The 25,910-nt window shown below is 40.8% G+C and overlaps 2 protein-coding genes across 3 annotated transcripts in view; both read right to left on the reverse strand.

The window, feature by feature from the left end:
* Positions 1–3,443: 3,443 nt before the first annotated feature.
* Positions 3,444–10,204, reverse strand: lrrc28 (leucine rich repeat containing 28). The gene is made up of 10 exons (XM_033634195.2): positions 10,063–10,204; positions 9,194–9,433; positions 8,974–9,014; positions 8,605–8,642; positions 8,072–8,209; positions 6,609–6,815; positions 6,421–6,523; positions 6,028–6,212; positions 4,715–4,874; positions 3,444–4,545 (listed from the first exon to the last, which is right to left on the reverse strand). Exons 2-10 carry the CDS (start codon positions 9,359–9,361, stop codon positions 4,479–4,481), a joined length of 1,107 nt encoding a protein of 368 aa, XP_033490086.1. The 5' UTR covers positions 9,362–9,433; positions 10,063–10,204; the 3' UTR covers positions 3,444–4,478.
* Positions 10,205–15,269: 5,065 nt separating this feature from the next.
* Positions 15,270–25,910, reverse strand: part of LOC117253608 (insulin-like growth factor 1 receptor) — a 48,974-nt gene continuing 38,333 nt past the window's right edge. Inside the window, exons 11-21 of one of the 2 annotated variants that reach the window (XM_033621173.2) lie at positions 25,328–25,644; positions 24,985–25,118; positions 23,261–23,420; positions 23,041–23,140; positions 22,125–22,195; positions 21,772–22,001; positions 21,517–21,624; positions 20,413–20,575; positions 19,718–19,847; positions 19,437–19,571; positions 15,270–16,492 (exon numbers count right to left, since the gene is read on the reverse strand). In XM_033621173.2, coding sequence (XP_033477064.2) covers positions 15,988–16,492; positions 19,437–19,571; positions 19,718–19,847; positions 20,413–20,575; positions 21,517–21,624; positions 21,772–22,001; positions 22,125–22,195; positions 23,041–23,140; positions 23,261–23,420; positions 24,985–25,118; positions 25,328–25,644 — 2,053 coding nt within the window. In that variant the 3' untranslated portion in view covers positions 15,270–15,987. The remainder of the gene's footprint in view (positions 16,493–19,436; positions 19,572–19,717; positions 19,848–20,412; positions 20,576–21,516; positions 21,625–21,771; positions 22,002–22,124; positions 22,196–23,040; positions 23,141–23,260; positions 23,421–24,984; positions 25,119–25,327; positions 25,645–25,910) is intronic. The other variant, XM_078161613.1, reaches the window with a different exon arrangement.

The following is a 25,910-nucleotide window of genomic DNA, read 5'->3' on the forward strand; positions in this document are numbered from 1 at the left end:
TTTATCACCCAGTCTTTGTTTTTGGAGAGTAGGAGACCTCTGTGGATAAGTCAGCTTGCAGTAAAAACCTCCTGAACAATGAACACTGAAGGAATCCTAACCAGGACAAGTTTCAGGTGGTTGCAATCTGCAATCCTCACCACTAGATGCCACTAAATCCCCCTAAATCTTACACACTGGACCTTTAAAGCATTGCTGAAAATCACTTCAACAACAGCCTTTTGGACTTTAAGTAGCAGAATAATTTTATAAAATCAATTCATTGTATCTTCTTGGATGGTTAGCCAGAAACATCGACATTTTAAGCAGCTGTCTTTACCACAGGATTTCTTTAGATGATTTGTACCTTCAGTTAAATGTGCTGATACCAAAAGTCCACATCTTGCAGAAGGGAACAGTAACAGCCAGTTAAAAAAAAAGATGATCCTTGGACAAAAGGTCAAAGGTCAGAGACACAGTGCCTTAATTATTTCTGTTACTCTGGAAGGATAATGTCAGAGAGGTCATGTAAGACCTAGATATAGTGATGGAGAGCTATAGGGTAGATGAACAGCTGATATCCTCTCACCCCCCTCCACTCTGTCTCTGCTGCCCTACAAAACCAACATTACACAGACATTTCTTTCTAACAGCAGAACATCCAGTCAGACTCTCAGGTCTGATAAGAAACGTCAGATCTGATCTTCACAGGTGATGGATGAGCCTTTTCCACGTGTGGCTCAGATCATTACCAGCCCATCGGAGAAACCATTAAAGACCTCCCTCCCCAAATTGATGATCCGATGTGCTTCAGTCCGAGCACAATGAATCTCTCTGTATTGCCATTGATTAAAGCACAACTGATTTCTTTCCTCGGGTGTTGTGCTTTCAAACGTGCAAATTTATTCGCAACACAGTACATCCAGTAAAAAAGACATTCATCTGAGAGCAGTTTCTTTTATGTGTCACAGATGGTAAGGCTGTACAATTCTGCTTTTATGTAGACCTTGAACATCATGATTTTAGACCAGTGTTCTTAGTGAATATGACACACATGTATTGTAAGAGATGAACAAGGGAACACAGCCCACAAATGGCAGACTTTTTCACAGAAGACCTCAGGCTAGGCCATTGAGACAGGTGATTAAAAGTACACACACAGGCGCTACCCCCGGACTAATCGTTTTGTATTCATGACGTGACATTTTGCAGTCCGTGTTATCTACAGTAGGCTGAACAGCACTCGAGTCAGCTGTTGCTCAGTCTATTAATCCCCCCGCCCAATCCCCTTCACACTCTGCCCTGCCTGACTCACCACAGGAAATTACTGTGGTGTTGCATGATGTATCTAAATGCCATGGAGTGTCTCATAATATGGGCTCCACTCAGAGTTACATACAGTTTAACACGGCGGTTTGTTACGTGTATCGACTTGAGTGCCTATAACCCTGTGCAGTGACACTGAGATGATAAATTATCAGGCACATGATAATATATCACTACATAATATGTTGTCTATGTATCTGTAGAGAAATACATCCACATACTGAGTCCACTGTAACACCTGAACACCACTTGTTGTGACTGAGAATGGGTGAAAATTAGCAAGCAGAGATGTAACTGTAAGCTTTATGACTGAAACTGATGCTAATGTAATGCATTAAATCAAATAGTCACATGTAAGTGTATCATATAATAAACCTGTGTCTTATATTTTAAAATTAACTTGAATTTAAGAGCTGTAGATTACAAAAAAGCCTCTGAAAACATCTCTGTCATCCATTAAAGTCTTGAAAAATATTCTTTATATAGACTTAGATCATGTTTTGTGTGTGTATACCCTGTGCCTATGTTTTCATATGAACATGTAGCATGACAGTCCGTGTTATTTCATATGTGCAGTCAGCAGAGATGTGATACTCCCACAGGGATGGCAGAGAGCAGAAGCATCAGGCGGAGAAAGGATCATAGTCTCATACTCATCTGAACACTCCATCGATCCTGGTAATGGAGCCGCACTGCTTTCTGCTCAACCACAACCCTCTTCACATACAGACATACACATGCCTGCCACGTGTACATACATACACACACACACACACCCCCACACCCCTATATATAGGCTTCATGTGGCCGTTCCTTTTTTAATGCACCCTCATTGTTCAACAAGAATGTGGTCTTAGTTGCATTGCCTCGCTGCAACATGCATTTCCTGATACTGCTCGACCTCAGAAGCCTGTGTGTATCACCATACCTGAAGTAAAACCCTTTTTGTTTATAGCTTTACCATTTAGCATGGCCGCCGTTTTCATAATGAATGTGCAACTTGAATTAAAGCTTAAAATGTCTCTGCAAGAGAGCCTCATTGTCTTTGGACTTTACATCCTTTACAATACAGGAAGATGATACAGGTGAGACTTAACAGTGTTCTTAAAGAAGATAGCTGGTACGGCAGAGGAACACACTGAATCAGGAGTTATGCAAAGCTTCCTTGGAAAGGAAGGGCCATTTGACGCAACAGTTCCTGTTGCCAGGTTGTGTGTTAGGTGTGTATCCCACTTGCAGGGAAGCCAAAGAGCTTGACCTACTGACATTGACAACTACATGCCACTGACTGCCACAGTGACATGTAGTTCACGGTAAAGACAGCTGGTGATGTTAGCTAAGGAGCTGTTATTACTCCAAATGTATACATACATTCATTGCTGTGAACCAGACAGAGGGCACACAGACAGACAGCAGGAGAAATGGAGGTGTTTAGGATGTAAAACTTTTGTTGTCATGATCTATGATTTGTATTAATATTTAAAACTTGTAACAGTTAAGTGTTTTTTTTTTTACAGCAACAACTGCAATGGTTAAATGTAACTAAGTACTCAATAACTGCACTTAAGTACTGTTACATTTGAGGTACTTGCACTTGAGTTTTTTTTCATTTTATGCTACCTTATACTTTTACTTCACTACATTTTGGAGGCAATGTTATATGTTTTACTCCACAGTTATTTAAAAACAAGCTTCCTTTGCAGGTTTAAATATAAATAAATCAATCATCTAATAAATTATGTATTATTATGGCTAGCTACCCTGCAGTATTTAAAGTAGCAACATTAGAGTTGCTTACACATTAATGCAACTATAATTATAATCCAATAAAATAATATATATTATTCAGAAATGGGCCATTCTGCCTGATGAGTACTTTTATTTTTGGTACTTCAGGTATATCTTTATGCTATTACTTCTGTACTTTTACTCAAGATTTTGAATGCAGGCCTTTACTTGTAAGAAAGTATTTAAACACTGCAGTATTACATTTAGTTGAGTAAAAGATCTGAATACTTCTTTCACCACTGTCCAACTGTCACATTAACACCTTTCCATGCATCCACTATGACAAACTCTTTGGTGTCAAAAAAAAAACAGAAGAAGAAGAAAAAAAAAAAATACAAATTCACAGAAAGTTTTTGAGATCAGTCAACATTTACTGCCAAATGCTGCACAATCAAATGATAAATAATAAGTGTACAACATAGTAATGAACATCAAGCACAGCATCAGTTTAACATGAGAATCACACAGTGCCTCTGATGTGTTCAAACCTTGATGATGACAGAAACCTTTGACCTAAACTGAACGGTCCTGCAGACGTTAAAACTGTTGCAAAAGATTTACTCATTTTTGGGTGTTTGCTAATTTCACACATAGTGCATTAACACTCATTTAAAGATAAAAATATTAGTTTTAACATGTTACATAATAAATTCTGCTGCAAAATCAGTCAATTTTCCAAAATGGATACCTGTGTCCAATATGATAGTACAAACTCTGACAAAACTCTGTTACCTTTTTGACAAATACGTGAGACGAATCCTTGGCTCGTTTTACTGACTGGTATGGAGATGGTATAAATAGCTTCATAATAATTATCTAACAGGTGCCTGTGCCTGCTGCTGAAAATGTATACACGAAATAGATACACATTCTTTTAATCCTTCAATTTTTCTTCAGTAATCAGTTTAACAAACTGTACTAGAAAATGTTAATACCTCAAATATGACTACACAGTCAATGGGATGTCTGCTGCGATACACCTCTGTGTGAGAAATTGCTGATTTCACAAAAATCAAACAGTACTTGTTTTAAAAGTGCCCATTAGTGAGTACTTCAGGTCTAATACTGTTAGTTCGCTGTTCACACACTGTAGTTATTATTTAAACCCACCATACACAGAGGAATACAATCCACCCAGTTGGTTGGATTCAGGGACATCATGTAGGTTTGAGGTTTTGACTTAAGTGTGTTGAAACGTTGCTGAATGAGCCGTGTGTCCGTCATCTGACCTTCATACATCCACACAGGCTGCTTCTCTGTGCTTCTTAGTATTGTCAGTCAAGCACAGAGCTCAGAGACGCTCAAGGTCCACACAAATTACAAGCCGTTATCTGCCACCTTCTGGAAACCACTCAGTAGCTCCTGAGCGAATGAAAGCAACGTCATCACTGGAGGTCAAAGGTCCGGAGGCAGCGGCTGGAGCAGCAATAGGCCACAAAACTCACAGTCGTCCTTCAGAGGAAAGAGAAGTGTGAGTAAGATGAGCATGCATGTTTAGCTGCGACTTGCAGTCATCTTTCAACACTGGAGTGAAATAGAGCAAATCTGCTAAATCCAGTAGGACCAGTCAGCAATCTGTCGCACTCATTTTGCAAAGGATTGGAGGTGTGTTTGTTCTGACCTGCGGTGCACTCCGGCCAGTGCAGTATCACGGAGGGGGAAGAGTTTGGGGTAGATGATGATGAACATGGCTTGGCTACATCGGTGGCAGTGTCCCAGGGGGAACTGCAGCAGGTCCAGCAGGCTCTTTGGGAGGCTGATGGGAGGCAGCAAGTTGAGGTCTGAAAACACAACCGTACAGGAAGCATTCATTACTATATGCAGTCAAACAAAGAAAATATTCAGAAACTTGATTGTAACCAACTTGCTTATCACACTTTTTTCTATGGCTAGGTAATATGGAAAACTGTATCTGTATGATCACAATATCATTTTCCATATTGAAAAATATAAATATCTATTAAAATATTCGGTTTGATAATGCTGACCAACAGCATATTTTGCAGACCGTCTGCACCTCATCGCTTTTGAGAAATTCAAATCACTTCCATATAATCGATGTGTTGTCTTTTTATGTCAACTATTTACTTAGTTTTGGAGGATAAGAAAAGTTCTTTAGCATAACGAGCTCCGTGTGTAAAGCAAACTGGATGCGGATTTAGGGGGATGCAGCAAGTTACAGTGGGCAGAGATGAAGAAGAAGAAAAAGACATTTTGCAAGTTTGTGTTCCGTTTGTTTAAGTGTTTGATAAATTGACCTTTTTGTCGCACTTATGGATAATGAGCATGGTCATCATTAACTACATTAAAATACAACATTAGCTGCTCGGTTTCAACAATGTTAGGGTAAAAAACGTGCAGGCAGGCTGAAATGAAACTGTGATATTCTGTCCGGTGATGCAGTGATTTTAACCAATGGTGAGTAAGAAAAAGTTGAAGTAATACATGTCATTTGTTAAGCTACGAGTAGAGAAAAACTCTGCTAGCTGCTGCGCTAATTTATGCAATGCCATAAATGTTTTGTTAGTCTGCTGACTAACAAAAAACAGTTGTTTTGTCTTTGAACCTTGACAGTTTTTATTTGTTAAATGACGTTGCTGTTCATCTATGTTTTACAACTGTTGAGAGAAGTTTGCCTTCAGGGACAGATAGCCCTGAAGTTTCTGGAAAAGGATCAAGGATTTAAGTTAAAATAAAAGCATCTCTCTTAAAATTATTTACATTATTTATGTGTTGTTTTTATCTTTTATGGCCAAAAGCAAAAGGCAGCTTCTTCTGTGACAGACTGTGTTAAATATCTAATCATATAATGTCGTCTCATACTGATCGCAGGCCCCTGAATCGAATCAAAATATAAGTTAGGTGTAGGTTCTACGTTAATGAGGCACAGCTGACCACATGTGTACATTCAGTAGGGGGTGTATAACTCCTCACCGGATGGGCGTTGGTGGTACATGCGGTGCAGGGTCCTCAAGGCGATCTCCTCCAGGGGGATCACGTTATCCGTCTCTGAGCCCACCACCTTCACTTCAGCCGGAAGCCCGACCAGGGCCTCACTCAGTTCTTCACCCAGTGCCTCACCAATGTCACCCTCCAACACCTGGGCTGACACACCGCACCTAAACAGCAGCAACACACACACATATGCTCGCTGAATATTTTTTTTAAGTCTCATGTGAAACATTGTGTGACTGCAATTTTTCTATATTGTTACCATCACATTTTTTTTTCATTTTAATAATTTAATTCCACTATTCGAACAACGCATAGCTAAATTAACTCATACTGCTCTGTATCAAATTGAATTGTCTGAATAGACTGTATTACCCGCTGCAGCCGATGACCTTGTTGTACAGGTACGAGGGGAGGCCTTTCAGATCCCCATTGTTGTCCACAAACACAAACTGCAGCTCTCGTGATCTGCCCAGATCTGAAACACACAAAGATGTTAACAATGCCTCCCTCATGATAGCTACATCACTATGGAAACACAGAGATAAGGGGGTATTACAGACCGAGCGGTAGAAAGGTCAGCCTGTTAGCAGCCATGGAGAGTTGGTTGAGGCGGTGGAGCCAGCAGAGCTGCCGGGGAACGTGGCTCAACGAGTTGTGATCGGCCGTCAGATTCTGCAGAGAGACACAGCGGCGCAGCCGGTCAGGTAGCGACATCAGCTGGTTCATTGACACGTCCAGAGTCTCCAGGTCCTGCAGATCACCGATCTCTGAAGGTATCAGACAGACACGATGACAGAGAGAGAGTCTGACACAGTCTTTCAAAATTAGATCTCTACCTTGTAAAAAACCCAAATCAACAACAAATCTCGGAATAAAACAGCACAAAATGTGACAAAGTGTTTTTAATGGGAGGATTTGGAACTTGACAGTTTTAGCTGACTAAATCTGTTGTAACTTTAAATGCTGACTAACAGCAGCATTATGTCCTCTAATATTTCCAAATAGTCTGAAACCAAGACAGAACACTCTGATATTTGGGCTGTAACCTGTGTGTTTCTCAATATCACATTACCCTTTCCTGCTGACAGTGAGACAGAGGATTCAGTGACATGAGGATAGGTCAAAAGGAATTAAGTCAGTCAGACTGTTGCTGTGATCGTATCTGTGACCTTTTGGTATCAAACTGTATTTTTAGCAAAACAATTGCACTTTGCATTAAATGGCTGTAAATGGCAGTGAAATGGAAAATATCTTTAGATGGCAAACAGATCGCTGTCTGACTGAGCGTGTTAAGAGACTAGTATAGACAGATTCATTTGTGGGATGTTCTTGTTGTCAGTTACTAATAATAGGCTGCTGAAATGTCACAGATGTTCCTGAATTGTTTGAAAAAAAAAAAAATGTACTGATGCTGAAATGTAATACAACATTAAAATGTCAAGTTAAACCATAATTGTAAAAATATGAAAACAAATTCATCTGGATTTTAGATTCAGTTATAATGCCTGGTCTCTGCATCTGTAGTAAAGACACAATGTTCATATTCTCACTGTGTTACGGGCACACAGTACAGTAATGCTGTTTCTCATTTTTGAAGCTCTGTTGCCCTCTGCTGGCAATTTCAATACTTACAACTCAATTCTGTTGCTGTGTGAGGGGGTACTTGGTCTACAACATTGTTACATTGTGTAGGTGGGTGGTGCATAACAATCTCGTATCAATATGATCAAAATTATTTACTCCACCTGTCAGTGGTTTTATGTTTAGGCTGGTCAGTGTATGTGTATAACTATGTTTATATGTGCACATATATTTGACACACACACAATTAAGATGTGTATGTGTACATCTTTTTTTCTTCTTACCATATGTTTGGTCTGACATTTATCAGTTACAGCGGGCATGGAAAACCACTGTTAAATTTCAACTGTGCTTTTAACATAATTAAAGTGACAAGGTAAACCTGACTTTGCGCTTGGAGAGGACTGTGAGAAATTAATGACAGACAGTCGCTGTGTGTTACCTGGAGGAAGGCATTTCAGCTGGTTATTGGACAGTCTCAGGTGCCGTAGAGACCTCAGTCGTCCAATCTCTGGACAAAGGAACTGGAGGGCGTTACTGCTCAGGTCCAATGACTGCAGTCTGGCCAAGTTTCCAATAGCTGGGGATTAAACCACAGTTGCTCTCTTTATTGTAAAAAGTCAAATTTAACCAGCACAGATAAAGGCTTTGCAGTCAAATACAACTGTCAGGCTGACCTCATCTCAGAATTTCTCTAGTTTAAATTCCTCTGCTCTCCATTTTATTAAAGGTCTTACTAATATAACATTCTGTATCATCTTATGCCATGTCACTGTTAATAAATTAATGTGTCTCAAAGAGGATTTCTACAGCCTGAGCGCCCAATCTTTTTTCTGGTTGTGGTTGTTGGTTTTGCTTCATTTAATCTTTTTCTTAAACTTTTAACAGATTTCAGTAGTCCCTTATTTTATATTGTTAAATTGCTTTGAATCATTGTATACACAGGCATATATTATGTCATAACAGAGGACTTACCTTCAGGAATAATGACTATATTGTTTGAGTGCAAATACCTTCAATGACAAAAAAGAAAAAAAGTTACAGTTTGAACAGGCCGAACAATTTCACATCTCCTGGTTATTGTTCAAAAACAGTGTAAGGCCTATTATTGTCATTTTGAACTGCTGGGCAACCATCCAAGTGTAATAGTCTGTCAGAACTGCAATTCAGGAATACATCAGATAGTCACAACATAAATTCATCAGCCACCTTCCCATTATACCAGGGAAACCAGGCAATATAAAGTAATGCAGTTTCATGCAACTTTTCACAGCAGCTCTTTTCTATCAAATAAAAATTGCTGCTATCATTTGTACAAAAAACACAGCTTTGTTGAATACTCACAGTTCAATGAGATTTGGGAGCTTCTGAGCAAGATTGTCAGGCTGATAGAAAGAGGAAGCAGAAATAGTCTGTAAGCTTCACATTAAAATAAACATGTGAAAATGCCCTGCTCACTGCTGCCTCTTTTGTTGAACTAGCAGACTTTCGAACAGCTGTAAATTGTTTGTAACAATTAACTGCATCAGTGATATACTTCGTGTAGCATGCACTCCATTTATACCAGTGTTGTGAGTGAGTTCCTCTTCATGTACAGTCTCTCCAGAAACTGCAGGCCTTCATCCTTCAGCAGTTCTACAGGGAAAATATTCAGGTTTCTGTAGTTAAGAAAGAGATTTTTGTGGCGCTCCTGCTTGGCCATGCAAATAGTCTCATGGAGTTCAGTTGCCATCTCTGAGAAAACCTCTCCTCCCCAGTGGAGGAGAATGGACAGTGACTCTTTTCACTATGACATAACTGCTTCCTGAAAGAAAAGCAATTGAACAGAGGCACAAAGAGACATCAGTGTTAGCTTATTTGACCAGTGGGGCTGAACAGACCAGGATAACACAGCAGCCTCATTAGGACCAAATATTGTTACACCAAGTACAAAGTAAATAACTGCACTGTGAATTACTCTAGATAATAACAAGCATACTCTGCGAGGACATACTAGTTTTAAACTTTTAAAGTTTTACAAACACACACACACACACGCACACACACACACACACACACACAGGAGCGTGACGTGCAAAATAAAAAAAAAAAATGACCTCTAACTTCTGTATGTATGACAAACTATGTTGCTGTGGGAGGCAATGGCTGCCTAACAGGCCACTTCTAGCTAAATTACCGCCAGTTTTCTGGTGGCTTTGACAACACGACGCAGGAGAGCTGCTGTTACAGACGCCACATACTACAAAAAGACACTACAGCCTGTATCTGTTGTTATGTTAGTGAAAGCTGACTTCAGCTCGCTAACATGATGCTCGCCTCTACCCGTTTAACGTTGCATCTGTCATACCTAGCACCATTACCATGCTAGCTAAGTGGCTGCTATTAGCACATTACTGTCGATAACAATAAGCCGCGAAGAAAACAATTATTTACCTTAATTGTGCAGAAACTTTCTATTCTACTCTTTTTTCCAGCAAATGCACACTAATGCTCAATATATGTTTGCAAAAGCACAACAGCTAATAATGGGCTGTAATGGGCTGTTGAACACCAGCGGTCGTAAACAACGTAAGACGTCACTGTTGCGTCAAACGTCACGCTCATTCTTCTTCTTCTTCTTCTTCTTCTTCTTCTTCTTCTTCTTAATTCACTGCAGGCAGGACACTGTTGCGCACTGATGCTGCCACCTGCTGTTACATTATTAAACTGCATCGTAAATGACAAAATTTATTTGAGAACTACAGGTTATTTTGCAGATTAAGATTTAAATACAGTAGCCTATATATGGTATTCTGATAAAATATTATGTATTTTTAAATAATAACTACCCGCAGAAGGGACTTTATACTATTTTTTTGTCTAATTTTGTCTTAAGAATGAAGGAGACCAACAGTCTATGATGCAGAGTTTAAATCACTGCACATTTAAAGGCCCACCATCTGACCTCCCTTTAACTGATAGGAATTAAACCTGGTGTGTATGTTGAGGACTGAGTGCAGGATGTCTCCACTTTATATTTTGTATGTACAGGCATTACCTAATTTGGCAGTGGTAACTTGTAACTGTAGTTATAGTGGAGTAAAGGGTATTTATCCTTTCTGACTCCAGATATACCCACATTATTTCCTCATTTGCTGGGACCAGTCCTTGTCATTACACACTTCTCTTGTGGATCCAGTTATATGTTTAGCTTTATGGCTACTGTACTGTGTAGGCAATGATGTTTGAGGCAATCCTTGTGTCACAGAGCTGGACAAAATGTGAAGTGTGGAAATGTGTCCCCTCTCTTGCATTGTTTCAAATATGGCAGTACCACTGTGGCAGTGGAAGCACAAATAATACACACTTCCCCACAGACACAAGCAGTGAAACAGTTTGCATACATTTTTATTCATCTTAAATCTTGTGTATAAAAAAAAAAGAATCAGAGAAACAGACATTCTCTTTTCCTTCAGCCAATCATTTTTCCCAGTACTCAGAATATATCGATAACAGGAAAAATTCTTTTAACAGCATGTACAAAAGAAAACCAAAATGAAACCTCAATCTAACAGATCATTTCAATAGAAACGCAAGAGTTGGAAGGCTATGAATAACTTACACACATCAAAATCTTGGTAACAAATTGGCCATCAATGTAACACAAAAGGGGAAAAAGAAAAATTTGTTCGATTTCATGTCCACTCTGTGGTGTTCCAGTGGTAACAGTGAGGCCAAAATCAGACCACAAACACTGAAGTATGCATCCTGGTCTCATATGGTCGGCTGTGGTCGGACTGGGTGAAAGGAGCTAAAATCACTCCCAGCCTGATGCTACAAACCGGCCGTGTAAGGGGAGGGAGAGGGATGCTTTCTTTACTGGTATTATGATCACCATGGCAACAAGTCTAGGCACAAGGAACAGCGTCAAAAGTCTTGTAATGGCAGTAAAGACATGAGGAGGAAGTAATATAGAGAACAAATAGCTTCCAGTGAACACTTACACCCAGCTGAGTATGTGGGAATACAGATTACCTGTCAGTTAATTCATCTAACAGAGGGTGGGAAACTGGAACACTCAGCATGTCTTTGGATAAATTTCACTGTAGCAAAAACAAGAAGTGGTAAGAACTGAGGAACATGTTGAGAGGTAACCAGTGTAAACTGTCTCAAACTGGACATGCAGACCCCGCCAAAAGGAGATATCGCTTAATGTCCTTTTATGTGTAGTGAAAATCGTCATACCAAAACAACATGCCTCCAATTCCATTCTTAATGTCGCAAAGAATCCAGTTACAGCATTCCTGTCAAGACGCTGGCTTCAACCAGAGTTTAGACTCAATGTCTGAAATCGTCAAGTTAGAAACTCGCTTGCTGCTTAAAGACAGCATGGACCTTCTGACATGTCGTGGATTCTTCTTTCACAACTGACACCTTCCAGTAGTCCCAGTTTGTGCTTCTGATGTATAACCATTACATTCGAATCACAGGGCTAAGCATCCAACAACATTTACCGTTTCTAAAATTTTCCAGAATCCTCAAAGGCTCTTCTGAACATCCTGACTAAAAAATATTGTCTGCAGCATACGAAAAAAGGACTTTAAACCCATGTGTCAAATTGTGGCTCTATTTCCTAATCCAAAGTTTTACTATCAGTTATACTAATCCCAATTTGGAAAACGTCTTTGAGCATTCTGGAAATAGAACAGCAGGAAGTGTTGTAAAATGACCAGTTGGGTTTTCCAAGAATCAAAAAGCAGATGCAGAGCAATGTGACTCAAATGTCATGACCATACATGAGAGGCACAGTGTGGGGGTTGACTTCAGACTGTAGGTTTGAAAAAGGAGCAGTACCTGGGGGACAGGAGGAGTAGGTGAGGCAGAAGGGAAAGGTCAGGAGGTTTTAATAACAGGGGGAGAACACTGCACTTCCTTCCTTCTACCATGTTTCTAACAGCTCCTCTAACAACAGAGCATCTAGTCTGCCAGACACCAAGAAAACCAGCAGCTATTAAAACCTTAAGATTTGCTGATTATCTGCACATAAAGAGAAATATCTACCAGCATGAACCTAGTTTTCCACTTTAACTACCATGTTTTGTGCCCTCTCCCCTCCAGGATGGTTCGGTTTGTGGTTTGAGATTGACCATATTAACAGCACTCAGTATGATCGTCATTACAGCGGGGAACACAGAGGTGAGATGTTTTGTTTTTCTGTACATGTAAATAGAAAAAAAAGAGAAAAAAGTGAGGTAGATGGATGGTTGAAGGAATAAAAAAACAAAACCTTCCCCCAAAATAGCAAAAGAACATCAAAATATTAGAGGGAGAAGAAAAATGTGTGGGGAATTTGTACAGTGATTTACACTTCACAAAAAAAAACAACATAAATAACCTAGAAACATCTGGGCTGGGAATCCAAACCTTTCTTTCCACGCGGTCCTCTCGGATCGTCTTCATATTTTAGTGCCATGGGTTTCTTCAGTAAACCTTAATAAAGCAGTCTGTCTGATGCTCAGATGTTCAGCATGGGGATCTCCAGTTACAGTTAGCTCTCTCATCAATTGTGTTGTGCTGAATTTAGATGTAATAAAAAGAACACATTCAGAAGAAGAGCCTCATGAGCATTTGTTACTGTCAAGTCCTTTAACCCTCAACTGTGAAATCTTATTTTTCTTAAAGCTGTAGGATAATTCCACTTTGCCCGTTTCTCAAGCCAATTCAACATCAGCAATCGTCTACAAACATGTTAATATGTTGAGAAAAGATAAATAATGTGGATTAACTCCAGCAGCATACAGAAAACCACCCCTGATCCAAGAGAAAAGCTGATTGCAGAAAGTGAAATTATCCCACACACAGGTTGTTGCACTGAGAAAAATAAGATATTCTGACTGCTACATTAAATCAATTATATTTTGCATTCATTTGTACTTTGAACTCAGAGTTCTTACATTGCACAAACACTTGGAGCCCTGAAACTCACAAAACGTTGTCAAAGTATTGAGATACATCAAAAATATTACTGTATACCACAATATATAAAATGTTATTTTCTTCTATCACCATTCAGTTCTATTCATCTAAAGACAAAAAGCATTTTGTCTTTATATACCAACTGTGTGAAATTAAAAGCTCCATCTTAGTTAACTAACAATATTTCTTATTGATGTATTCAGTTATATTTTGACAAGTCTGATGACCTTTGACTACATTTTGTCATTAGTGGGGCTTTAGTGTCATTGGTGCAAGGACCCACCCAAAACTGGAAACACCCTCTTCTGGTTTCAGACCGTTGTAAGAAACATTGCTCTTTCTACTGATCAAAGAAAATGAAATAACAGAGTCAGAGGGATACAGAACCAGACAGAGGTTAACACACAAACACCAGGCTGGATGTCTCTGGGTATGACAGCACAAAAAAAAAAAAAAAACTAGAGAAGGATTTCACTTTTCTCTTTGACCTGAGATTTAGTTGGGACTCAGCATTGATGCCTGACCTCTAGCCTCTGGGTGTGAGTTTAGAGCGGGACTCCTTCTTTCACCTGGGTGGCAGTGCAGTACATCCTGTGTGCCTGACACACCTTCTCGTTGGCTTGCATTGGGCTTTCTCCTCACGTTTTGAATAAGCTAGCAAACCGTAACCTATAAAATGTGTATTAGCCTGACCAAGATTAAACGCACAGAAGACCGCACTTTAACAAATATTAGGAAAATATGAATCATATATTCTGTAAGTATACTTAATATACATGGAGTAAACTGACCTCATAAATTATGGGTGTATTATTCAGGCTATTTTGCCTAATTTACCAGCTATCTGAAGCTTGTTCTGCTGTGTCCTGCAGCACCACACCCATGAGAGTACCAAATTTAAAGGAGTCCCAGTACAGACCCCAGAGGACAGAGGCCAAGGCGTCCTGAGAGAATAGAACATCGATCATTGGTACCATCACTGTTCTAGAGTCAGATGGGAGGGGAAGTCACCGGTGTTTCAGAACACAAGGCAAACTGTCGTACCTTTACGCAAACACAGAAACAAAAACCAGCTCAGATACACTTTACACAATTACAAGCATTTTTTTTTAAAAAAAGGACTGTAGTGGAAACGTTCATAGATCCAACCTGAAGGAGTTTTTTTCTCTTTTTATATATATATATATATATATATATATAGATATCAACTATATTACAACCACAAGAGAAATAAGGAATAGCAGCTTCTTTCTGTACATGATGAATGTCTCCAACAGTATAAAAGTTAGAAAAGTGACACAAACAACTGGTGCGTACATAAATGATCTGCCCACATAGAGATGTTGGAGACTAATGACTAGTCTAAAAAAGTACCTGTTTGTATGCAACAACAACGACGCCGTTGTAGATCTAGTGTTCGTATTTGATTTTCTCCTTAATGTGCTTCCCTCCGCAGTCCTTGCTTTAAGGTTATTTGTTTTTGCTTCTTTATTGACTGGATTTGGTGTTTAGACCGTAGCGGAACGGCACTTTGTGAGAGGATGTGGCTCGATTTCAGATAAACTGATGTAACCAAGGTTACACACAATGTCATCTGAGTACAATAGCTGTGGATAGTGTAGGACTGTAGAGGGAAGTTAATATCCCATTGATCACACATTTTAAGAATGTGGGAGCAGATCAAAATTCTTTTTTTGCTTCCATTTTCAATCCGGGTTGCAGAGGAGAGAATTTGACAAGAAGTACAATTTTGGCAACAAATTTGGCAGATTTGACCTCTCTCCCTCTGGTTGTTTGTTTCAGCGGATTGGCTGTTGACCCGGCATTACGCTGACACCCAGCCTGCAGAGCAACAACACTACTGGATGACCACTTAGATGCTGACCTCTCTGAAGTGCTTCTTCGTTAGATATGCTTGACAGTTTCACCATAATGCCCGCCCAAAAGCGACCACGACGCTGATCATTTATAAAGGCCTACACATTTTGTTTTCCCATTTTGAAAATACGTATAAAAAAGTAACAAACAACAATTTATAAAATAAGTTCAGCCATAAAGAGAGAGAGCGGTCTCCCTCAAATCAACTTTTTCTTTCTGTTTTCTTTTTGGTCTTCCCACTCAGCAGCGAGGGCAGTGTCACGTCTGACAGCCAGCTGGTAGAAACCAAAACTAGATCAATATGAAAAAGGTGTGTGGAGGTACAGCAGAACATGGACTTAGTGACAGTTTTCTTTACCTTCCTGTGAGTCTTTGCTCCTCACTGAGTAGCCACACCCAGCTGGTGGACATGGTTTTGCTGTTAGTGTTTTTTTTTTATTTTAAAGAGATCCCACCCACTGAGACATCAGGTTCTGTAGAGACGTAGGTGGCAGGGTTTGCAGTCCGGTGGGTGTCTCTGTCCCATCAGCAGGCAGAGGACTGTGGGAGGGGCATGGCGCGTTCATTTTTGCGTCCTCCGTTCATGTGTGCGTACGGTGGCAGTTCGTCCAGAGACGGCCGCACCACCCCTGACCCCGCTGCTAGGCCCGCCCCCGACAGCCCATTGGCTGCCTGCTGGCCAGAGGGCTGCTTGTCCATGGCAGCGGTCGACGTACAGGGAGAGGAGGGGGAGCTGGGGGCTAACGAGGGGGCGGGTGGAGCCTCTGAGTTCGGGGAGGGTGGGGTCTGTTGGGGGACTGGGGTTTGCTGTGGCTGCGTGGATGAGGGGGGCTCCAGAGGAACATCATCCATGTTGTCCATCTTGTCCAGGTGGAGCTGCGGAGCATCAGGCGGCTTGTTGTCCGCACTGTAGAAGAAACTAACCTCTCTGAAAGCTGGTTCCAGCTCATCCTTTAGGCTGCTGATTATCTCCACGAAGGATGGACGCATCTTAGGATTGTACTGCCAACACATTCGCATCAGCTCGAACCTGCACACACACACACACAAACACACACACACACACACACACACAGAGTTTAGCTCAGTCTACATCAACAACATGGTCTCCTGTAGTAATTACTCTATCCAGAGGAACTGTGCCTTCCTACCAACAAGCCAATATTTACTTTTGCCAAATGTTTGCTTTCTGTTGCTAAAACGGCCGTATGTGACCCCCCTGCTTCTTGTTTATGAAGCACAGAGCTGATGCTGCTTTCACCAGGGTCCAGCAGCTGGCACGGCGAGCTCTACATCAACCCTGGATCTGACAAGCCTGACACACCAAGATGGCAACCTTTACTGAATGATACATCAAGTGTAGCAAATGCTTTCTCTGACAGAAGCTCTTTCATTTTAAATCAAAGAAGCTACAGCATTTTTGGCTGAGATGCTGATATGCTTTGCTTTTGATTGCTACCACAAAGATCACAATATGTGATGTAAACCAAACGCTGTTTTAGCCAGTCTTCTGTGACAGTTCATCTGTCATTTATTTTTTCTTTCAATGCACTTGTATAATGGCATGTATTGATTAGCTAAATGATTCTTGTTTGTGGCACAGAATTACCATTAAAAGATCATTTTTATTGGTGGAGTACAGTGACAGCAAGCAAGATAAGTGAATTAGTTCAAAATTTTGGAGGATATGCCAATACTTGCTGAGAGTTAGATGGGAAGGTCGATATCACTCGCACATTTAACTGTGTAGCTACTGCATCAGCCATTTAGCTTAGTTTAGCACAAAGACAAAAGCTAGCTCAGCTCTGTCCAGACGTACAGGCCTTCCCTAAAATGTTTTACATTTTTACATTTCAGTCTTTGTGTGGTTAAAAAGGATATGACATGCTAATTTGTGAGCTTTGAAGGTGCTGATAGGTAGATCATGTTACCTTTGGACAGAGGCCCTAACCTGTGGCACAAAAGCGAGTAAGCATATTTCCCAAAATGTTGCACTATTACTTTAAGGAGGAATAAATGGTTGCAATGGTTACTGTCTATGCTATTAAGAGTTGCAGTGACAGATAGGCCTGGGCGGTATCACAATATTTCGGTATACCACGGTATTTAAAAGTCCCAACGATATGATTTCCAGCACCATCAAAAGTACAGGTCCTTCTCTTTCTATTAAACTCATTGAGGTCAGTCTCTGATCTATAATGTTGGAACAGGCAGCTGGTGGTATTAGGGATAACGTCATTGGACTGTAAACAGCCAGTTAGCAACAGCAAAGAGATAGACAGCAGGGAAAACAGCATGGTTTCACATCTACCTCTGTGAATTAAGAGTTTATTTTGACTAAATCAGAGTCTGTGATCGTTGGAACACTGCATTAACTAAATGACAAACAAGACTAACCAGGATGGTTTGGGTGAATTTTACTCTGTTTCTGTCAAGCTTGAATTTAATGTGTTTCACTGTGAGTTGATGAAGCAATTAAGCGTTATTAATGTTAGTCGTAGTTCAATGAAAAGAGAAACTTGAATTCAAAAGGTGTACCATTCTATTTTTCTGTTTAATACGAAAAAATTGTGTATAAATATAACTATTGTGTATTAATTATGCTATAAAAGCTGGGAGAGGTTGAGGAAAGTAGCAAACTTGCCGGTTGCAAGCGGGGGGAGATAGCACCGCACATTAATACCATAATTTACCGTATACTCCCGTGAAATTTCAGGAAGGTATTAAAATTAGATACCATCCAAGCACAATGGCAGACCTATCAAAATCTAATGCAAAGCTACAAATTAAGAGGGCTGTCCCGAATACTTTTTGGGCATCGAAGCTTCATTGAGAAATATTCATGATTACTTAAATCTTTGAGGGTGGAGGGGGCTAAATGAGAGATGACAACATCAGTCGATGCACCTTATCACGTGATAAGCCACTTAGCCACTTTATTTGCATGCAGATCACACATTAACCATAACAGCTAGAAAAAAATACTTTGCAAGATGACTTAGCTATTACTTTAAGTTTTTGGGTGACTGCCAAGCTAGCTGCAGATTTGTGATATGCCAACTTCTTTTGGGGTATCTGGCACTCGACTTTTGGGGGTCAGCTTCACAACTTTTGGAACTATCCCAGACACTTGACATTTTTGACATCTTGCTGGCCTATCTGTAAAACTTTCATGTGTGGTCAAACTGTCCCAGTTTAAGGAGTGCTGGACTGCTAGTGACTGACGTTACTAGTAGACGTTAGATGAGATTTAAGTCACAAAACTATCATGAAGTTTAAATGTCTTTGTCTGAGAATAACTAAAAATAATGTTGATGCATAAGGAATAATTGTTGGACTGCATGTTGGATTTTTGTATATATATGTCCATGTCAATAACCATGGCAACAATCAAACATCAAAGCATTTGCCTCAACTCTAATATTAAGCTGTACAAGACTTAGAAATATTGTACAATCACATTGCAATTATTATGAAAGTGCTTGTATCTATATGTTTAACAGTAAGTTTATGGCCACTGTATTTAAAAATGATTGCTGTTAGAGAACTGTCTCATCAATAAAAATTTGCTTTTGGAAGGCATCGTCATTATTCCCACAGCAAATCCTGAGCCATCACATTTGTTCTCCACATGACTTCACCATCTGATTCTTCCTCAGTGTTGTGTGGTTGGTGGCCAAATTTGTCTGCCACGCTCACAACTCTTTTGATGTGGATTTATACTTGGGCTGTTTCATATTAAGAACAAACACATCGTGAAGCACACGATGCCAAACAGACGGGCCTTGAATGCAATCAGCACCGTGGTATGGAAATCCCAATGACTGCAGGCTGACGGGCAGAAGTTTCACTTTGTTGTTTGTGTGAATAAACTGCAGTCAGCAAAGCAGAGGAAAACATGGCAGACAGGAAGACATTGGCTTGTCAATAGAAATGTGAGAAATCTGCTGATTGTATGTGTGTTGGTGTCTTACAGCATGTCAGGACAATTCTGTGGTTTCTCCAGCAGCCCTCCCTCCATGACAAAGCGGAGCACCTGCTCATTGGACAGACCTTGGTAGGGCTGTTCTGCCAGAGTGGCGATTTCCCACAGTACAACTCCAAATGACCTGCACAGAAGGAAGGAGTGGAGTGAGGGGGTTAAATCACTGCGTCTCTATTATCACTGTCATGCTCTGAACATATTCTTTGGCAGAGATAAACAAAGACAATAAAGCCACCATGTGAATGTGTTTGTTTACGTGCGCCTGCTTACCAGACGTCAGAAGTGGTGGTGAAGACTCCGTCCTTCAGAGACTCGGGTGACATCCACCGGACAGGAAGCAAACCCTTACCACCTTTGCGGTAGTAATCTGTCTCATAGATGTCTCTGGTCATGCCAAAGTCTACCCACACACACACAGAGGGAGTGAAGCATTGACATCTATTAAAAAAAACATCCACAGCATCTGGTAAAGATGGTTCTAAGTCCTACAGCTGGTTATCGTCGTGTCATGTGGGTCCATATTCCACTGGAGGGCGCTCTTTAATGAGATTATAGGCCTAGACATATTACTGTAACCCCTGTACATTACTCTATACTGACATTACTGACTTTTAAATTTCCTAGCACATCAGTGGAATAATAATGGTCCTGATGATGACCTTTTCACACTCAAAATGTTTACACATTCATATGGGTCTCATCCTGTTCTCTGATAGGAAATACATCTGGAAACATGTTTACTTGCATCACATTTCCACCAAGGAGGTCAGCTCTGGGGATGAAAACATGTTGACAGAGCTACACTACTGCCCCTACAGCGTTCCCTTTACTGGAATTAAAGTTACCCTGACAATTTGGCCATCCGGTAACTTGATAATTAAAACATTTCCACTTCATCGGCATGTTCCCAACCACCTCCCACCTCTGGTCCATAGCTGACCGCTGACAGCCTTGCACTTCTTTACCTCCTATCTTAACGGTGAAGTCCTCGGCCACCATGCAGTTCCTGGCTGCCAGGTCTCTGTGGACAAACTTGTTGGCGTTGAGGTAAGCCATGCCGTCAGCGATCTGCCCGGCCATCTGAAGCATCTTCTTTAGAGGAGGGAGAGACAGGCTCGACCACTGTTGCTGGAGACAGACAGACAGACAAACAGACAGACAGATCGGAGTGAGTAGGTTTTCAGAAGAAGAGCAAGGTCCTGTAGCTGAGCCAAAGGTTTTGAGTTCCCTCAGTGTTTACTGTATACAGTGCACCTACTCCACAATAGAGAGTTCTATAAAGAAAACAAAAGTCTAAGATGATTTTGTATTTATACTAAAACTGACCCGCATTCTACCGCAGCTTTGGCTAATAAATGCATCCTGATACTTCTTATGCTTTGTTACAGATGATAAAAAACTGCTTATTTTCCTTACATTTGTCACTCTTATCATTAAGGCACGACTGACTGTAGATGTTGTTTTTAAGGGGAAAATGTGCGTGCACTAACCCCTTTACACCTTGTCTCAAATCAAGATTGTATCTACATGTGATTTAACCTGATTACATTTACACCTGGTATTAATATATGTATCCTGTGTCCAAATGGAGATCCAATTATTCCAAACAGGAAGAGTCTGGCACGATTACAAAAATTGAAAATACATTTGTGTTTTATGTGGTCACAATGTGTCCCTGACCATCGGGGGAGGTGGTTTGGTTGTCCTCACAGTGATTTGGGCTGCATTTGCACCTGTACTTTCATGTTGTCAAGCACTGTATGACTGAAATCCGATCACCCAAAACACATTTTAATGCAAGGTGTAAAGGGGGGTCATAGATTCAGAGCCAGACACAAACTAGGACATCAGTGTATTTGACAAGACCCTGTTAAAAGTCTTATGACCGGTGACTACATTCTCCCAAATCTTAACTATATATGTTTCCATTCAGCTATTAACAACTGAAAAAAAAGAACCCAGACATTTGTCAAATCAACAACAATCAAATCAAGCTGACTCATTAATCAATGTACAAACAACAGGTACATAGTGGAAGGAAGCCGATGCATATTTCAGTCACTCAGTACCTCTTTAGGTCGGAGGGAGCGAAGGTAGCTCTTTAGGTCTCCTCTCGTCATCAGCTCCATGATGACCAGGGTTGGTTGTCCCTGAGAAACCACTCCCAGGAGACGAACCTGCACCAAACACAGCACGTCATATCTCCAAGACACAAGAATTGACACCCTTGTCTTTGTTCTATGAAGCACGTGCACACCCCACCACTGCTCTGTATGATCTTAATGCATGTGTTTGTTTGTGTGTGTGTTTGTGTGTGTTCATACCACATGGTGACAGTTGAACTCCTTCATGACTGAGGCTTCATTGAGAAACTCTATCCTCTCCCTCATGCTGGCCGACTCGTTGACAGTCTTAATGGCCACACGCGTCTCTGGTTCGTCTTTGACCACACCCTTTGCCAAGCCCTCGTACACCATGCCAAAGGACCCCTGGCCAAGCTCACGACTCAGGGTGATCTTCTCCCGTGCCACCTCCCACTCATCAGGCACGTACACTGCACAGGCAAAACACATGTTAAAGACGCAGCATAGATGTTTTCAGTTATTTTTACAACACCAATAAAACTGTGAACTATATTTCTCTCTCTCACACACACATACACACACACTTCACTCACTTTCTGCAGCGCTGAAGTACTCTGGGTTAACTGAGGCGTACAGGACTCCATTTCCGAGCCGGTCACTGTTTCTGACCAAAACAAAAACAGAAGTGTTTACAGACACACAAACACACTTGCACATACCTTCTCACACACACACACCATGCGCATGCATACTTTGGGGATTTGCTCGGTGTATAATCGTGCATATCACAGTTTTACCTTCCAAAATTTACTGGCAACGCAACACTGAAACATTTCTGAAATCCTTCTGGGGTTGAAGCAATTCAAAATATTGATTTAACTTAGAAAACAATAAATAACTCTTTCAGCGTGACTGTTGTTAATTTCTTGCATAAATGAAATTCTTTATATCACAAAAATGTCTCCCAGAGTTTAAATCACATAGATACACGTGCTTTTGCTTCATGTGTTTTTTTATGTCAATTTAAAGGGTAAGTTCAGTATTTTTCAACCCTGACCCTGTTTTCCCATGGTGCCAAAGTGACTAATGGGAACAACAATTTTTGACATTGGTCCACTTCTGAGCGAGACGGCTGCAATCAGCCGTGGCGAAACAGGCTGCAATGTAACCACTTGGAACATGTTTGCACCGTCAGTGATTGTTGTTTTAAGTGACTGGCAACTTACTGCACTCACTGCAGCATATTTCCACATCTAACTGGATGAATTAAGAGATTATTTTAACCAGAGTAGGTGATTGGTTTTGTTGTTTTATATTGTTTTTGTTGCCTTTGAATGAAGCGTGTTTTACAATGATAAAATTGCTGTTTATTTAAAAGGAGTCTGGTGGGTTTGACGATAGCAGTTTCAAGGCTGTTTCTGGTTAAACAAAAAAGATCTTACTCCTTACATCTATCCTCTATCTGTGCAGGGACCCTTTCCATTAGTTGCCACTGAAACACACACACACCTTTTCCTGCTGAGGACCACCAGCATTGAGACTAAAAGGCAGATGACGAGGATGATGACGATGGGAACGAAGATCATAGCGTAGAGGACGTTTTCATATCCTGCTGAGGCAAACACTTTGATTACTTTACTGATCACAGTCATCATCAATTCTGTGCTATTCAAAAACAGATGTACAGATACAAAGGAGTGATGCAGTCACGTGAAAGTGTGTGTCTTACGTTCGGCCACGTAGAGATCCAGAGCGTGTGTCCAGGAGCCGTTGCCAGCCAGTGACGTGGCTCTCACTCTGACTGAGTAGTTTCCTGGACTGAGGTTGGACAGCCGAACACCACGCTGTGTGTGATACATCTGACCAGAGACACATTCGTGCTTCTCGGTCTGACACACACACACACACACACACACACACACACACACACACAATCATGAAACAAGGCTTATTAAAGACAGAATGTGACAAATGCAAAAACTAAAAGAGAATCCAAGACCTGCTGTTTTTCATCTCATCAATAAAAGGAAGGACAGTTTCGGACTTATCCTCCCTCTTGATTAATAATTAACATGGTTCACCATGTCTGGTCACTGGGTCAGTTGATTGGTCAATATATACGTAAGAAAAATTGGAGCCACTTAAAGGTTCAGTGTGCAGGATTTAGGAGCATCTATCGGCAGAAATCCCACATAATATTCATAACTATGTTTTCACTAGTTTATAATCGCCTAAAAATAAGAAACGCTTTGTTTTCGTTGTCTTAGAATTAGCTTTTCATATTTGCATGCAGAGTAAGTCCTCTGCCACAGAGTCCGCCATGTTGTTCTACAGTAGCCCAGAACGAACAAAACAAACACTGGCTCTAGATAGGACCATTCACACTTTCTGGTCGGCCACTGTACACGCTTGGCACACCGAAGAAGTTTCAATTCTGCAAACTCACAGCTAGATGCCACTAAATTCTACACACTGGACCTTTAAATTGTGGTTTCTTTGTTTTCTGGGTTGTTTTTTTGATACTTCACTACTGTTTACAGGGTCAGTGTATACTGAATGTAATGTCTTTCTCTTTGAGTTCATGACCAAAAGCTGTTGAAATTTTCAAATCTCCCAATGGTCCTTCAACATATCAGGTGCAACAAACACCTTAGTCAGAAAACATAACTAATTCTAAGCTTAAAATAGTTTCCAGTATACTTGAAAATGTTGTAGTAGATATTGATTTCACTTTTTTTCAGAGAAATTCAACTTGTACTTTTTTTATGATTTATAGCATTAGAACTGTGTCATACTGCACAAAGACATTTTGAGTTCTCTCTGCTTCTAGTCATGAATGGAGCTGTTTCCATAGATGTGCAAGACTTGTATATTGCAGAGAAAAATGAGGCCACAGTGAGTAAAATGTGACAGGGGCAAAAAGCACACTGAGACTGCTTTGTGTTAAGAAAATTAAAATGCCCATGTACTATCTTTACATTATATTTTGTGTTTCCAGATCTACCTCGCTTGCACTACTATCAGACATTAGGTTACGCTTGAATGTTGCATCCATTTATTAGTGGAATGCTTCACACTCCAGTTGCGAGAGGTCATTCATCTGTCAGATCAGTATAATGTACTTAATAATAAGTATGGACTCAACAACAAAACATTCTCATCAGGTAGTATGGAGTGCCCACAGTATTAGATGGACATAATGAAATATCCCAGGGGCAACAGACTAACTTAGCCTATGAAGCACGAGTAATATACAATATGCATGAAGGGGATACTGACAGCTGGCCAGACAGAGGGGTCAACCAACACTGAGCTCAGTTGTGGACAGTGCTGATGAATAAACTCTTAGAATTCTGAATAATCATGACTTTTGAATTCATTTTCTGGCTTTCTAGTTCTTGTCAAAAACAGCAGGCCTTTAGTGATGTGGAAGGTAGATGCTTGTTGTTTTACCTCAGCAGCCAGTTTAAACTTGATCTCATACATGAGGATGAGTCCGTTGGGGTGAGGAGGCTCTGGCCAGCGCAGAAACACCCAGTCCTCATGGCCCTCCCAGGTCACTGGGCCAGGTATGTCGTCTGCCTTTTCTGGAGACACACAGGGAGAATAGGTTACCATGATGAACACAGAGGTCGGAGGTTTGATTACTGCAACAGCCTTGTGTATATCCAGCGAATTTTTCTACATATTTAGCAGCTAGTAAATCCTAACAGCCGCTAGCTACCATTAGCGTTTCAGCAGAAATAATACCTGAAAGCCACTATACTACAGATCAACAAATCATTCCTCCTCTAACCTGCAGGCTTGGTTCTGGAGAAGACAAACTCTGCAGCGCTGCAGCGTTGGACCTGCCGATTGCAGGCATGAATGTCGATGCGGTAAACTGTGAACGGCTGCAGGCCAAAGATCTGCAGCTCTCGCTCTGTCACCGCTTGCTCTATGAACTCAAACTCTCTGTCAGCTGGCTCCACATCTGAGGTGCTGCTGTTACCAGTGGCTAGGAGAGGAGGGATGGTGCTGCTGCTGCTGCTGCTGTTGGTGTGCAGCCGGGTCCGGCGGGGGTGAGTGGCGTTGGCTATGCCAAAGAGATCTCTACGGCGACGATCTGGTGGCCTGGAGGTAAGAAGAGCATGGTAAAGTGGAGACAGAGGGTTACATGGGATGGATGGATGGAGGAGAAAGTTAGGAGAGAGAGGATGGAGGACAATTTAAGATTAAGAGAGAAATTTTAAAGAAAATGATAAAGGTAAAGTTAAAATGTCAAAATTTCCAAGAGTAAATGTTAACAGAGTACAAAAGTTTTGTATACAGAAGTGGATAAAGCACAAGACAGGACTGTCAAAGACTGTTAGGAATCCTTCCACGCTCAACCTTCAGTC

The sequence above is a fragment of the Epinephelus lanceolatus genome, chromosome 2, assembly GCF_041903045.1.
Source record: "Epinephelus lanceolatus isolate andai-2023 chromosome 2, ASM4190304v1, whole genome shotgun sequence".
Classification (NCBI taxonomy): domain Eukaryota; kingdom Metazoa; phylum Chordata; class Actinopteri; order Perciformes; family Serranidae; genus Epinephelus; species Epinephelus lanceolatus.